Below are 15,179 nucleotides of genomic sequence, written 5' to 3'. Positions count from 1 at the left end.
TCAAAAGTGGTTGATGTTAAACCAAATAAAACGCGAGTTAGAATGGTCACCCTGACCGTCCAGGTCAGTATGCCCGTTCAACCCATGCCAGCACTGGACAGCGGATATAAAACGATGATGCTGACGATGTGTATTTATGTATCTATTTACATATATGCATATGTGTGTTCATATATATATGCAGATATGTATGTGTGTGTATATATCGGCATCATGAAACTAATTATGAAACATTGGTTTCTAATAAGATGTAAGAGGCTTTAGTTTCTCATAAAACATACAAACTCCTATGTACCGAATGCTTCTTTTCTTCGTTTGTAAACACAGACGTTCAGGAATGCTTTTCTCTCTTTCTCTCTCCCTCTCAGTCAGACCATCGATCATGTTAACCTGACTACTGGCCCGAAATCCAAAATAAAAACAAGTCGCACTGAAAAATATTCCTCCTTTATTAAAGGTGCGATTATTAACGTGAAAAAGTATAATCTTGATATTTTAATCGCGTCTCCGTTATAATTTCAACGAATGAGCCGGTTCACACACCTGAGAAAAAGGAATGTAAGGACTTAAAAGTTACGTGTGTTTATCTCCCTATAAAATTCGATTTTTCAGTGCATATTTCTAATCGCGCCGGGGATCGATGATACAAATCACCAGTAGCACATTGCGTCCGTTGAATACAGTGTATCCAACTTAAAAGAACAATAGGTTAACCGTAGTCAAAAGAAACTGTTATTTAACTTATTTGAAAATTGCAATTCCCGAAATGTTGTTATATTACAATACATCTCATGAAATTGAAAAGACTAAGTGGGGTAAGATAATTCAGAACCAAAAGAGAACTCCGGTGGTAGTCAATGTTATCCAGAGAGTATGTCTCAAAATAAATAAATTGGATATGTAATTTTTCAGTAAATTTGTTTGACAACAATATTAAAACCACTTCAAATGCAAAATTGATTGCTTGTGTTCATTTTGATACACGGACCAAGTAATACTCTATTAATACAACTACAGCCCTGACGATGAAATCCATCTTTTATCAGTCTATAAAAAAACTAACTGATCAAGAAGGCTAAGCAGTTTGGGCATGATCAAGTAAATAAAACGAACAAAATGATAAATGTAAAGTTAGTGGTCAAGTAGTGCAAATTCATTAAAACAGAATTGCGGATGGCTGCACGTGGATGTCACAAATGCAATTTTTGCAAATTCCAAAACAAATTTCTGCCAGCACGAAAGATGCAAGCTTCTTTCCTCATAGCTCATGCATAATTTAAACTTAGGTGGAAATATACAAAGTTAATAAAAAAAAAACTTCCTTGAACACAATAGATTTGTTAGCTTACCTTTCTAATATGCATTGAGTCGGCCATGAAAATTAATATACGCCAATAAAAAACAAGCTTTTAACCATTATTAAAAACTAGCCAATCAAATTCCACGACCCTAATTTCTGTTGGTAAACTATGGACAAGTGGCAGAAAGATATAATATATTTTTCTCTGATATATAAATTCTTCCTTCTTGCTTTGCAGGTAATTTGTGTATACTTAATTATCTAAATAGTACTTATTTGTTTACTTAATATTTTTCTTTTGAATCTGAAGAAATATTTGTAGATTACATGTATTTTGCTGCATTCAAACAAAAAAACCGGTCTCAATGTTTCCCTTCCAGCTGCATCTATTTCCCCCAAATCTCAATTAGCTGAGCTTATTGGGAGTTATCCCCTTGCTTGTTCTTAGACGTTAGAAACATGTTATTTCCAGGGATAATCGAAGTGTTTATTTTTAACTCACTTTATTCGAGACCTGAAAGCTTATAACTTGTATAAAACCTTTCTGAAATACTAATAATGCATTCAGTTATTTATTTCTCGATAAAATTATTGTAAATAGTCAGGGGGAGGTAATGAAAACAATCGAGAAAATGAAGAAAACTAAACTAACTTTGTCAGTCACGAAATATAAAAAAAAAATGTTTACAAACAGAATTGTATATTTATTTAATCGAAAGTGTTCGTTATGTATTCAGTTTAAAGGATACCAGTTACATATACCATTATATAAATTGATCCTAGCGTCATTTTCGTGCAATTGATACTACATGAATTCATCTAAATAACTTGATAAAGGCGTACGCCACATGTTAAAAGATTGTTTACATTTTTTTCCATGTGTATCCAGGTATTTTGACGTAGACACCATTTAGTTGGGCCTATGAATTTTATATTATTACTAACAATATTCGTATTTTTTAAAAATAAATTCATCGATGATATATTTTGGAAACACTTCACTGACTTGTATTTGTTACTTGAAATAATATTTTTCTTATTTTGTCAGTTTCGTTTTCCAACTTCTATTGTTTTCATTATCTCTCGTTACTCTGCTTTTTGGAACGAGTATTTCGACTATACTGGACTTATCTGCAACAATAAATAGAGAAGATACAAACTTTCGTAAATGTTAGCGTAACAAATACCAAAGATTAAATCACTTACACACTTTCCTTTTAGATATTTACGAGAAAGACGGAAACTTTTAAATCTAAGACATATAGAAAGAAAATCAGTTGGATCGATGGCAAACTCTAGGGGATGTTTAAAAAATGGAATTATTTAGATGAAACGCGAAACTTAGATGAGGTATTAATCTGGATTAACGGTGAACTTGTCTGCTTTATACTGTACTTGCTTTGGTGCACTGTTGTTGGTTAGCCCCAGGTCAACCCCCTGATGAAGTAGGCCCAGCCGAGACAATCTTGTATTTTTGAGGTATGCAGAACTACATGATCTAACGTTCTTTTCTTACTTAAAAAAAGGTATGATGCGAAGAAATTTGACTGCTATTTCTAGCCTAACGACCACGCGGTGGTTCCCTTTTGGGAAACAGGTGGCGTGGAAGGTACAAGATGTTCTTTGTGAGCTAAGTAGAGTTGTCTGTAAACCAGTCATAACTATAGTTTGGTCACTCCTACCTCCTTAGGGCTTTGTTTCCTTATATTTTTTTTAGTAATGCATATTTCTACGTAAAATTTTGTTAAGGGATATTTGAAAGGTGTAGATGATGTTTCGCCACCCTTATTAAACGTCCATGTTCCACGCTTGCAAGGGTTGGACAGTTTGAGAGGATCTTATGGGCACAAAGACTGCATCGTACTCCAGTGTCTGCTTTGACATGGTTTCTACGACCGAATGCTCTTCCTAATACCGACCACTTTACAACCTATACTGGGTAATTTCTCTGTTACCAGCATTAGTGAGGCTACCATGCAGTTTGCAGGATTACAAACCCCATGGACGCAGCTTTATGGTGGGAGATGAGGGGGGGGGGAGATGGGTAAAAGTATGAGAAAAAGGATCCGGAGCAGAGTAGGTTTCTTTCTGTAGAGGCGCCACATGAACAAATATTTTAGGAAAGACGGTAGGAATGATTGAGTAGAGATAGAGAGCGATGGGGTGGGGAAAGATGTCAATATCTTTTCTTAACAATTCACTTAACTCGTTCATGATCATTATACAACATGCAGATTCTCCCACCAAGAAGAAAAAACAAAATAAAACGAGTTCATTATCCAGTTTGTTATTGTTAATTATCATAATCAACTTGAAAACTGGAAGGTACAAAAAAAAAAATAGTACTTTTTGGTTATCTCACCCCCATCAAAAAGTTGGGTTATCTCCCCATGGCCTACTCAACGATTTTGTTTCATCTTATTTTTTATGCCTGATTAATTTCCTCTACATTATGAATTTTTTATGTCAAAGCGAAATTTGCGAAGATGAAACATCCAGTGTTTCTCTTTCTCAAGGAAAAAAAAAAAATTCTTCACCAAGAAAGGCAATGCAATAACAGTCACTTTATGGATTTCTCAGTTGGAAGTCAAAATAGATGGTTGTGTAGAATTCATGGATGCAGACATGAACAAGGAATAAGAACAGAAAATTGGTTTACTTATTCACGTTCATCTTTGCGTAAAGTAGCACTTTTCATATAATGCTGGGCACACAACGTGACTAGTATCAAATTTTGTGAATATGAACTCGAAATGAAAGCCAATTGCGTTGTTGACTCGAATAATTATTTGAGAGAAGTTTGTGTTTGTGAAGCGCACATTTCGGTTAACCCAAGAGTGATTGGAGTACCCAACATGACTTGAAATTAATGTAAGTTTGTTCACTAAAAGAAAAAAATTGTGTTGGAGGTCAACTACCTCAACAATGGATTTTTAGAGGTATTTGTAGAGAAACAACAGTGTTTCATGTTTATTGTCCCTGACAGGTCTGTGACAACACTTCTTCCAATAATAGAAAATAATATAAGACTTGGTACTACCATCATAAGTGACAAATAGTCAGCATATAAAAATATAATATTGGTCATTGTCAACATCACACTGTTAATCATTCTCTACACTTGGTCAGTCCTACTAATAGAGCTCACATTCAAAATATACTTTTCTGCTCTAGGCACAAGGCCTGAAATTTTCAGGGAGGGGGCCAGTCGATTAGATTGACCCTAGTACGCAACTGATACTTAATTTATTGACCCCGAAAGGATGAAAGGCAAAGTCGACCTCTGCAGAAATTGAACTCAGAATGTAAAGACAAATGAAATACCTCTAAGCATTTTATCCAGCATTCTAATGATACTGCCAGCTCGCCGCCTTAAATAATTGTTTCTACTCTAGGCACAGGGCCTTGAAAATTTTTTGGGGAAAGGGACTAGTCGATTACATTGACCCCAGTGTGTAACTGGAACTTATTTCATCGATCCCCAAAAGGATCAAGAGCATAAGTTGACCTCGGTGGAATTTGACCTAAGAATGCAGCAGAAGACGAAATAACGCTGAGCATTTCACCTGGTGTGCTAACAATTCTACCAGCTCGCTACCTTTCACACCCAAAATATTGAAAGACTTTGGACGAGTGGTAAAGAGAAAAAAAGACAAAATGGCACTCACAGAGGTCTACTGGACTCACCTATGTGTGAGTTTATGTGGCAACAAGAAATTAGATTAAAAGGATTATATCCTTTTGATTCAGTGCTTCAACATATTGACTTTTGGCATCCTCAATAGACATGGTATGACTTGTTATAAAAATGTTATCAGATTCAACAAGATGTTTAATTTTTTCAATTTTCTATGGTTTGTTACAAAAATATTATCGGATTCAATAAGATGTTTAATCTTTTTGTTTTATTGAGGGTTAAACAATTTTTTTAGTTGAGGGACAAAACCAAAAGTACCAATATTTTTCATAAAACGGGAAGGGGGAGATAACCCAATTTTTTAATGGGGTGAGATAACCAAAAAGTACCAAAAAAAATTTCCCAGTTTACCTTTATCCTATTTACTATACAAATTGAAAATTTTCAAAAATTCAAGTACTTTTGATTTGTGTTGTAATAGGCAAAAACCATAAACTGAGAAACTTTTTTGGTGCTTTCTTCCAATTTCCATGTTTATTATGAATAATGTTGATCATGATAATGTTATTTTTATGTTGGGCAATGATCACGAGCAAGTTATTGAATATTTAAGAGGCATGGATTTCTTTTCTTTTTGAGTTAAAAGAAAAAAATTCAATTTAAAAAAATGTTTCATCAAAATAATTATCATCTACAACTTTGAAAACATATCTCCGCAAAAGGTATTATTAAAAATAATGTAAGGAAGCAAAATCTCTAGAATTGGAGTGCTGAATCTTTGACAAAGACAATATACTCTTTCCTCAAAGTGCTATATAAAAAATGTTGGTGTTGGTACTGGTACCATGTAAAAGGCACTGGTTGCTGGCACCATATAAAAAGCATTCAGTAGATTCTGTAAACTGGTTGGTGTTAGGAAGGGCATCCAGCTGTAGAAGACCATGCCAAATCAGACTATGGGACTTGGTGCAACGTCTGATCTTGCCAGTTCCTGTCAAGCCATCCAACCCATGGTAGCAGGGAAAGCAATCATTAAATAATGATGATGATTGGTACCATGCAAAGGTAGAAAATGCCATTGTAACAGCCATAAAATGTTAGGTTTGTCATGAACCTTTAGCACTCATAAGGCTGGAGCTTAAATTGGTTTCTGTTATGTATAAGTGATTAAGATTGCAACACTTCCCCTGAACAGTACCCCAGTCTGTCATGGGGTTAATTTCCCAACTCCTGCTAGAACTCATTTGCAACTGAGTAGACTGGAGCAACAGGAAATGAAGTGTTTTGGTCTAGAACACAATGTACCATCTAGTCTGGGAAATCAAAACCATGATTTTATGATCATGAGTGCAACACTCTCACTCCTAGGCTATGAGCCTTCACTGTAACAACCTTAACACGATAATGAATATGTAAATGATAGGTGTTTTATTAGATTGCGAGGACTGAGATATCTGGTACCTTGCTGTACTCAAGAAGACCTGTCCTCCACAGCAGAAGTGTTAAGGCTGCCCCACCTGATGAAGAGGATTGACCTGCAAGAGCCTTCTTCTGCTGCCACATAAAATGCATTCATGCCACTGCCATATAAAAGCAGCCAGCACACTCTGTAAAGTGGTTGGCATTAGGAAGGGCATCCAGCTGTAGAAACCAGGCCAAAGCAGATGACAAGAACCTGGTGCAGCTCTCTAGCTTGCCAATTCCAGTCAGACCATCCAACCCATGGAAAACAGACATTTAAGGATGATGATAGGTTAGTGGAAAGCAGTTAAATAACATCAATAGCACTATGCAATAAAGATAGGTGGCCACTGAGCTGAAGTTGTGAACAGGATTCATTGCACATTGTTCATGTTAATGTCCATGGGAAGAGCTGTTGGTAGTGTTCTGGTTAGTTGACTTTTTATTTTAATATTTTAGTCCAAAGGCAAGCTGGCAGAAATGTTAGAACACCAGGCAAAATGTTTTGAGTTGAAATTCCACCGAGATCAACTTTGCCTTTCATCCTTTCAGGGTTGATAAATTAAGTACCAGTTGCATACTGGAGTCGATCTAATCGACTGACCCTGCCAACAATTTTGGGCCTTGTGCCTAGAGTAGAAAAGAATATTGTAGTCCAAAGACAATATGCAAAGCTAGTGGACTTTACAAATCCCATTTGATTGGTTGATAAGAACAATGAAGTAAGGTTAATATGGTTTATGTCCAGTTTGAACTTTTGAAAGAAAACATAGGACAAGTACCAAAGCAGTCAAAAGTATATGGATAGTTCTGAGTGCAGGCGAGGGCATTGCATTGTAAGAAATGCGTGTTTATACAAATTCATTAGCTTTTCTTTCACAGTAAAGTGTAGATTGTACAATGTTTGTGTATGAAGTGTGGCAGTGAGATGTAACCCCTGAAAGCAGAAGGTTTGTAAAAACCAGAACAAAATGAAGTGATTATGTGTGATGTTAGTGTGCATGAACAGCTGTTATGTACAAATGAACTGAAAGAAAAAACTGGATACAAGAGGTATCAAATGTTCTGTGCTGGTACAAGTATGGGACGTGTATAGATGACAGCTGCACACATAAAGATGTGCTTCATGTTTAAAAAGAGGGATAGAAGCAGTTTGCCTCCCATTCAACTGCAGTTGGCAGCTATTTATGTGATTTCTACCCAAGCAGCTGTATACTTCGCTTCCAACCCAATGGCAGTTGGCCATATTACCACTCAGAATTAAGCATCCAGATCATCTTAAAGAGTTTATTACTGTGTCTGATGCAAATCTAATTTAAGCTTTTAATGAAAATATTTCAACTTCTTGATACATGTTGAGTTAGAATGGGACGTCTGGGCATTGACGTTTTGGCACAACTGCTTTGATGATGGACAATTTGACACTGCAACATGTGTGCGCATACACATACAACCATACCGAAGGGAGAGTAAACAGAAATATTGATTTCAGATGTTGGTACAAGGCCAGCAATTTCGGAGGAGGGGGTAAGTCGATTACATCAACCCCAGAATTTAACTGCTACTTATTTTATCGACCCCCCCCCCTAAAAAGAAAGACGGATGAAATGTCACTAGCATTTTTGCCCGTCGTGCTAACGAATCTGTCCGCTCGCCGCCTTAGGACTAAACATTTTGTCCTGCACGCTAACCATTCTGCCAGCTCGCTGCAGGGTAAACAGTAATATTGGCTCCAAATCTTGGTACAAAGCTAAGCCAGCAATTGTAGAAGAGACTGCAAGTCAATTACATCGACCCCAGTTTTCAGCTGGTACTTATTTTAAAGATGAAAGGCAAACTCAGGACGTAAAGTCGGAAGAAATACCGTTAAGCACTTTTTTTTCCCGGCACGATAGCAATTCTGCCAGCTTGTTGCCCCTAGAGCAAAGGAAGTATTAAAATAGTTATAAGAAAAATGTTGAAATATGGAGTTATCTCCCTTTACATTTTATTATTTGTACACAGCGATTATAGTTGTCAATGCAGTAATACCTTGACTATAGCGGGTGTTACGTTCCAAAACCCCTGCGATCGATGAAAGTCCGCGAAGTAGAAACAGTACTGTATATATATATATATATATATATATATATTGCTCACAAGGGGCTAAACATAGAAGGGACAAACAAGGACCGACAAAGGGATTAAGTCGATTACATCGACCTCAGTGCGTAACTGGTACTTATTTAATCGACCCCGAAAAGATGAAAGGCAGAGTCGACCTCGGCGGAATTCGAACTCAGATGAAATACCGCTAAGCATTTCGCCCGGCGTGCTAATGATTCTGCCAGCTCGCCACCCTGTATATTTTATATAATGTTGTATATATTTATTTTATTATAAATGCAAAACAACATCACGGAGGAATCGACGTAAGCTTAAATAATAAACTGCGATATGGAGAGGGATTACTGTAAAAGAAAATATATAATGCACGGATTTCAAAAGTGTAGCTATATTTAGTTTTTAAGTTGGTAATTATGAGCACCTCTAAACGTTTTTAGCTTCTGCATTCATTCATACCCAACTAATAAAAATGAGTTGTGTAGAATATGTGCACAAATACTTTGAATGATTTGGGGTGTTTGCACTCTTGTTTTGTTAATTCCAGTAAGAATATCATTGCAATAATCTAAATTAGAGACAATAAAGCAATGAATCATGTTTTGCATTTCCTTCATTCTGAAATTTCCTAACCTTGTGTAGGCTACACAGGTGGCATACAAGTACTATGAATAAGTCTTATCACCAAACTTTCAGTACCTATCAGATGTCACCACTAAACTTTTTGCTATTGTTTATTGTTGAGACATGCATACGAGATCCAAATATTTATAGAAGCAAACCAGACAAGAACACCTTTAGTTTTATTTATACTGTATTTCATTTTATTGGATGTGAACCAGTTTAAAATGTGATCTAGAAAAGTTGACAAGAGGGAAACGTAAATCCATTGTCTGGTGTTTTAACTTGTAACTGTCAAAAATATTTGATTATGGGTTGACATTAAAATGAGTATAGCAGAGGACCTGATACACAGCAGTTTACATTGGTCTTCTGAAAACAGCATTTTCTGGTGAGGTAAGAGTAGACCCATTGAACTTGCATATTATGAAACCAAAAACATGACTGAAGACAAGTATAAAGATATCATGGTTAAATGTGTCAAACACCTCATGTAAATCAGAGAAAATTACAGTTGATACATTGCCATTCCTCATCATCATCATCATCGTTTAACGTATCACCAGGTACAAAATAGGATTTGGAGAAGAAAGACATGGAAGCTGATACAACTCTCTACTAGTATTAACTAATACTTATTGTAGGGGTTTCAAGAAAGGTATTAACTGATGCTTATTGTAGGAGTCATGAGAAAGAGACTAATAATGGAAGCAAAATTGGTAGTTTTTACTAGACAATCTGCTGAGGACTATAGTCCGGATTGGTTTTAGATAAACACAAGGAAACATGGTGTTGGAACAATAGTGTAGACAGAGTCATAACAGCTAAGAGCCAAGCTTGGGAAAATTGGAAGAAAGCAGGTAGAAGAGAAAAAGATCAAAAGCTAGAAGAGAAACTAGATGTCATGTATACGCAGGAGAAAGGAAGATGTTGCTTATGTGTATGCAGAATGATAACTGCACAGTTGCTCTCACTGATGCTGAAAGAAAGTGGTATGAAAGTGTTTCAATGAGAGGCTTTTGAACATGGAGAATGGGAGGGAGGGAGAGAGAGAGAGAGAGAATCTGCCCCAAGTAAACTCAGAAGAGGGACAGCCAGCCAAATTGACAGTTATGTGGTTGATAGAGTGATTAAGGACATGAATGTAGGAAAACCAGCTGATTCATGAGGAGGGTCACTGAGATGCATAAAATATGAAGCAATGTAGGGTACAGACTAGTTATTTGAATAGTCAAGTCATGCAGGAATGTGTCATATCCAATGATTATCAAAGCAATGCTAATTCGAACTGCTAAAAAGACAAAGGAGACATCTTAGAGGAGAAAACTACCAAGGCATCAAATTGTTGGATCAGGTTATGAACAGGATTAGCTTGAATGAGATTCATTTCAACTTTATCCTAGAAAGAGATGTCATATTTTCAGTGACACAGCTGCAAGGGGAGTATTTAGTTAGGAGTAAGCTCCTACCTTTAGCACTCATTGATGTGAAGAAAACTCTGACAGAGTCCTTTTGGTGTTGCTAAGCAAAGTAAAGGTAGATAAATAGCTCTTGAAAGATGTAAGGAGCTATGTACTGCTCAGTGGAAATCAGCAATGAGTCCAGTGAGTAATTTAATGTGCAAGTAAGGATCTTTCAGGGCTCAGTTCTCAACCATTTCTGTTTATCATAGTCCCCAAGCCATACAGAGGAATTGAGGACTGACTGTTCTTAAGAGTTCCTCTATGCTGATGAATTATCTCTTATAACAGATTTTGTTGAAGAACTGAAGCAGAAATTCTGGGCATGGAAGCAAGACCTGGAATCGAAGAGCCTTAAAATAAACTTAGCAAAAACATATTTTAGTAAGTAGGAAGGAAGTAAGGACACTGATACCATGAAGGAAATGGCTGTGCTCCTTATACATAAAAGGAGTTGGTAGAAATTTCGTAAATTGTGCTAAGGTTAACAGAGAAAGAATTCATATGCAGCAGATACTTTTGGGCAATGAATACAAAAAATGCCTTGAGAAATAGATTCTTTCAAAAGCTCAGACTTTTTTTCATAAAAACCAGTCAAATTTTATGCTGATGAAATATTTAAATTGCCTGATAGATGGACATGTGTCATTAATAATAATGGAAATTATTTCAGTGAATAAGATTTATATCCCTTTTTGCATATTAAAAAATGCTCAGAGCTTTTCCTGATAACCTAATATATATATATGCTACATGCTTCCATACAATTTTTGCCTATCAGTTCCATTCCCCAGGCATTGGTCAATCTGAAGCTACATTAGAAGACACTTAACCAGAGTGCCATACCATAAGATAGAACTCGAAACCACTTGGCTTGAAAGTGAACTCCATATCCACACAGCCATAGATATGTGTGTATGTGTGTGTGTTTTATTGAATACTAGAAGATTTAGAAGACCAGTTTAGTGTTTATACCAATTCTGCAGTTCACAAAGGTCAATGCACTTAACTATTTGGAATTATTTGAGAGAAAATTAAGCAGAAAATCTTTCTATAAACAAATCCAGCTAAGCTGACCTTATTCAATACCACTCTATAAATCTATCACATTTGATGTGGCTGTACACAAAGTAAGAAAATCTTGTGATGAGTTAGGTGATAGGTAAAGTAGCGACAAGAGTTCATACAGAGGGACTAATGAAAAGACTGGTGCAGGAAGACCAGATAACTCTGGCACTCACATTACAGGTAATTTTACTTCGAATTGAACATGTGCAAGAGTGTGTATGCGTATAATTGTTATTGGTGTTGTTTGCACAATTGTCTGCATTTCTGTGTCATGACATATATGTATTTATAGTCTATCCTTTTTTTTCAGATGATTTCAAATGAAATACTTCCTGACCATGATGCTGGAGTTTTTAACCCTCCTTTTCCAGAAAGTTCTGGGATTTTTGATTCTCTCATTGATAAACTTTTTGGAGGTTTAAGACGCTGGGATGCCGTTTATTTTCTGCATATTGCAAATCATGGCTACACTTATGAAAACTGTTTGGCATTTTTCCCACTTTTCCCTCTCACAGTTTATATATTTTCATCCTGCCTGTATTTCCCTTTTTATTTTATCTTCAGTTTTTCAAGACTCCTTCTATTAACTGCTGTTTCTCTTAACATGATATTTTCTGTTCTTTCATCACTTACATTATACAACTTAGGAAAAGAAGCAACAGGGAGCCAATCATTGGCTTTCAAAGCAGCATTATTATACATCCTTTCTCCAGCTTCAGTCTTTTTCATGGCTCCATATTCTGAAAGTCTATTCAGTTTCCTCTCTTTCACCGGAATGCTTTTACACCTGAAACAAAGACCGATATATGCTGCCTTATTATTTGGTTTTAGTGCTTTAGCACGTTCAAATGGTATAGTAGCTCTTGGATTTATCTTGCATTGGAATTTACAAAAATTTTTAAATATTACCTTTTTATGTCAAAAGAAGCTGTTAATGATGAAAGAGCATCTTAAAAACTTTATATTTACAATCATCCAAATCATAATTCTTGTAGCTCCATTTTTCTTATACCAGTTATATACTTTTCTTCTCTATTGTAAACCAAATGACTCAAAGGAACACTTAATAAAAACTCCTTTTGATATTCATGTAACTAAATATGGACATGAAATGGGCTTTAAATTTCCAGATAATTCTACCAATGTTTCAGAGTGGTGTCATTATAAACTTCCCATTTCATATTCATTTATTCAAAAACATTATTGGAATACAGGGTTCCTTAGATATTTTCACTGGAAACAAATTCCTAACTTTCTACTGGCTTCACCAATGATTTGTCTTTGTTTAGCTTCTTGCTATACATATTTTAAACTACAGAGAAGTCACTGCTTATTCCTTGGACTGACTATTCCCAGAAGAAGTAAAATATCAAATCCAAAAGCCATGAAATATGGTTTCTCTAATATGCAAATTTTTGTATTTGGTGCACAAATGCTATTTTTTACAATATTTGGATTTTTTTGTATTCATGTACAGGTAAGAAATATTTTAATCTACTGTTCTGTGTACATTAAGTGAAATAACTATCTAGGATTATTTTAGGAATAATATTAAAAATTTTCTAAAGAATTATATACTGGGTGCTGGAAATAACCATTGTAAAGTTTCAAAAAGAAATTCTCTGTATGAAAGTGAAAAGAGTACAGAAAGTAGAGGATGCAGTGTAGTTATATATACATACATACATACATACATATATATCATACATCACACATTTCTTCTTACTTCAACGTCGAGATGATATAATTTCCTGGGAGAGAGATAATTTTGCGGCTGAGGATAGCTTTACATTGTAGATTATACACATATTATATTATGTTATATTATATTATGTTATATTATATTATACACATGTAGAGCTTGAAACACGTGTACCGCGGAATCCTTTGTAGTTTTGTTGTTTTTTTTTGTTTTGGATTTACAATTTATATATATATATATATATATATATATATATATATATATATATATATATATATGTGTGTGTGTGTGTGTGTGTGTGTGTGTGTGTGTGTGTGTGGAGGCGCAATGACCCAGTGGTTAGGGCAGCGGACTCGCGGTCATAGGATCGCAGTTTCGATTCCCAGACTGGGCGTTGTGAGTGTTTATTGAGCGAAAACACCTAAAGCTCCACGAGGCTCCGGCAGGGGATAGTGGCAAACCCTGCTGTACTCTTTCACCACAACTTTCTCTCACTCTTTCTTCCTGTTTCTGTTGTGCCTGTAATTCAAAGGGTCAGCCTTGTCACACTGTTTCACGCTGAATATACCCGAGAACTATGTTAAGGGTGCACGTGTCTGTGGAGTGCTCAGCCACTTGCGCGTTAATTTCACGAGCAGGCTGTTCTGTTGATTGGATCAACTGGAACCCTCGACGTCGTAAGCGACGGAGTGCCAACAGCAAAAAAATTTGAAACAAAGACTATATGCAAAGCCTCTCTCTAGAAATATTGTAAATGAATAATTGTTGTCTTGTTAGATATAAAATATATGAAGAATATTTTCTTGTTGCAGGTGCTTACAAGACTTATTGCTTCCAGTTGTCCTTTTGTCTACTGGTTTTCAGCATATGTTATTAGTATAAACACGCAAGGCGTCTCAGCAGATGAAGAAAGTGTCACCTTGAAAAAAAATAGATTTTGTGGAATTACGCAAGAAATTCTAACAAATAAATCCAATAATATTTCAAGACTTATAATCTTTTACTATCTTTCATATTGCTTCATTGGAACTATAGCTTTCTCAAATTTTTTACCCTGGACATAGGATTTTCAGCTGTGCTCATTGAAATACTAAATATTATAATGATATAAATTAAATATTTACATGTCTATATGTACTCTGAACCAATGAAATGTAAAAAAAGAAAAATGTTAAAAAATTCCATAAAAATTGGTCTTTCATTTTCAGTTGTTATTAACATTGGTGTCAAATTTTGGCACAAGGCCAGCAATTTCGTTGGAGGGGCTAAGTTGGCTACTGGTACTTATTTTATTAACCCTGAAAGGACAAAAGGCAAAGTCAACCACTGCAGAATTTGAACTCAGAAGATAAAGACAGATGAAATGTCGGCAAACCTGATGTGATAACAATTCTGCCAGCTCACTGCCTTTAAATTATTGTTAATAATGTAATTAAAAAAAGTATACAAATGTGATGGTGTGCATTTGATCAAATTTTGGACTGGTTTAGAAAACACAAATACTGACTTGTTATAAAGTCAAGACATTTTATCTATTTCAAATAAAATTTCATTAATTTTTCAAATTACATTTTGTTAATTTTATACTCCCAGCTTGAAGTATCTCTTTTCTCTTTTCTCTCTTTTAATTGTTTCAGTCATTTGACTGTGGCCATGCTGGAGCACCGCCTTTAGTCGAGCAAATCGACCCCAGGACTTATTCTTTGTAAGCCTAGTACTTATTCTATCAGTCTCTTTTGCCGAACCGCTAAGTTACGAGAATGTAAATACACCAGCATCGGTTGTCAAGCGATGGTGGGGGGACAGACACACAAACATATACACACA

General features: G+C 35.6%; 2 protein-coding genes across 3 annotated transcripts in view; one reads left to right on the top strand and one right to left on the bottom strand.

The window, feature by feature from the left end:
* LOC106868587 (transcriptional adapter 3) overlaps window positions 1–1,376 on the bottom strand; it is a 46,000-nt gene extending 44,624 nt beyond the window's left edge. For both annotated transcript variants that reach the window (XM_014913929.3, XM_052968163.2), the window contains exon 1: window positions 1,350–1,376. The gene's annotated coding sequence lies outside the window, so the exon portion shown is untranslated. The remainder of the gene's footprint in view (window positions 1–1,349) is intronic.
* A 59-nt stretch (window positions 1,377–1,435) lies between these two features.
* LOC106868580 (GPI alpha-1,6-mannosyltransferase 2) lies at window positions 1,436–14,917 on the top strand. The gene is made up of 3 exons (XM_014913908.3): window positions 1,436–1,538; window positions 11,961–13,127; window positions 14,165–14,917. Exons 1-3 carry the CDS (start codon window positions 1,470–1,472, stop codon window positions 14,414–14,416), a joined length of 1,488 nt encoding a protein of 495 aa, XP_014769394.2. The 5' UTR covers window positions 1,436–1,469; the 3' UTR covers window positions 14,417–14,917.
* Window positions 14,918–15,179: the final 262 nt, after the last annotated feature.

This window comes from Octopus bimaculoides, chromosome 5 (genome assembly GCF_046866305.1).
Source record: "Octopus bimaculoides isolate indiv1 chromosome 5, ASM4686630v1, whole genome shotgun sequence".
Classification (NCBI taxonomy): Eukaryota; Metazoa; Mollusca; class Cephalopoda; order Octopoda; family Octopodidae; genus Octopus; species Octopus bimaculoides.
The sequence above is the reverse complement of the archived record's forward strand: the minus strand, read 5'-3'. Positions and strand labels throughout refer to the sequence as shown.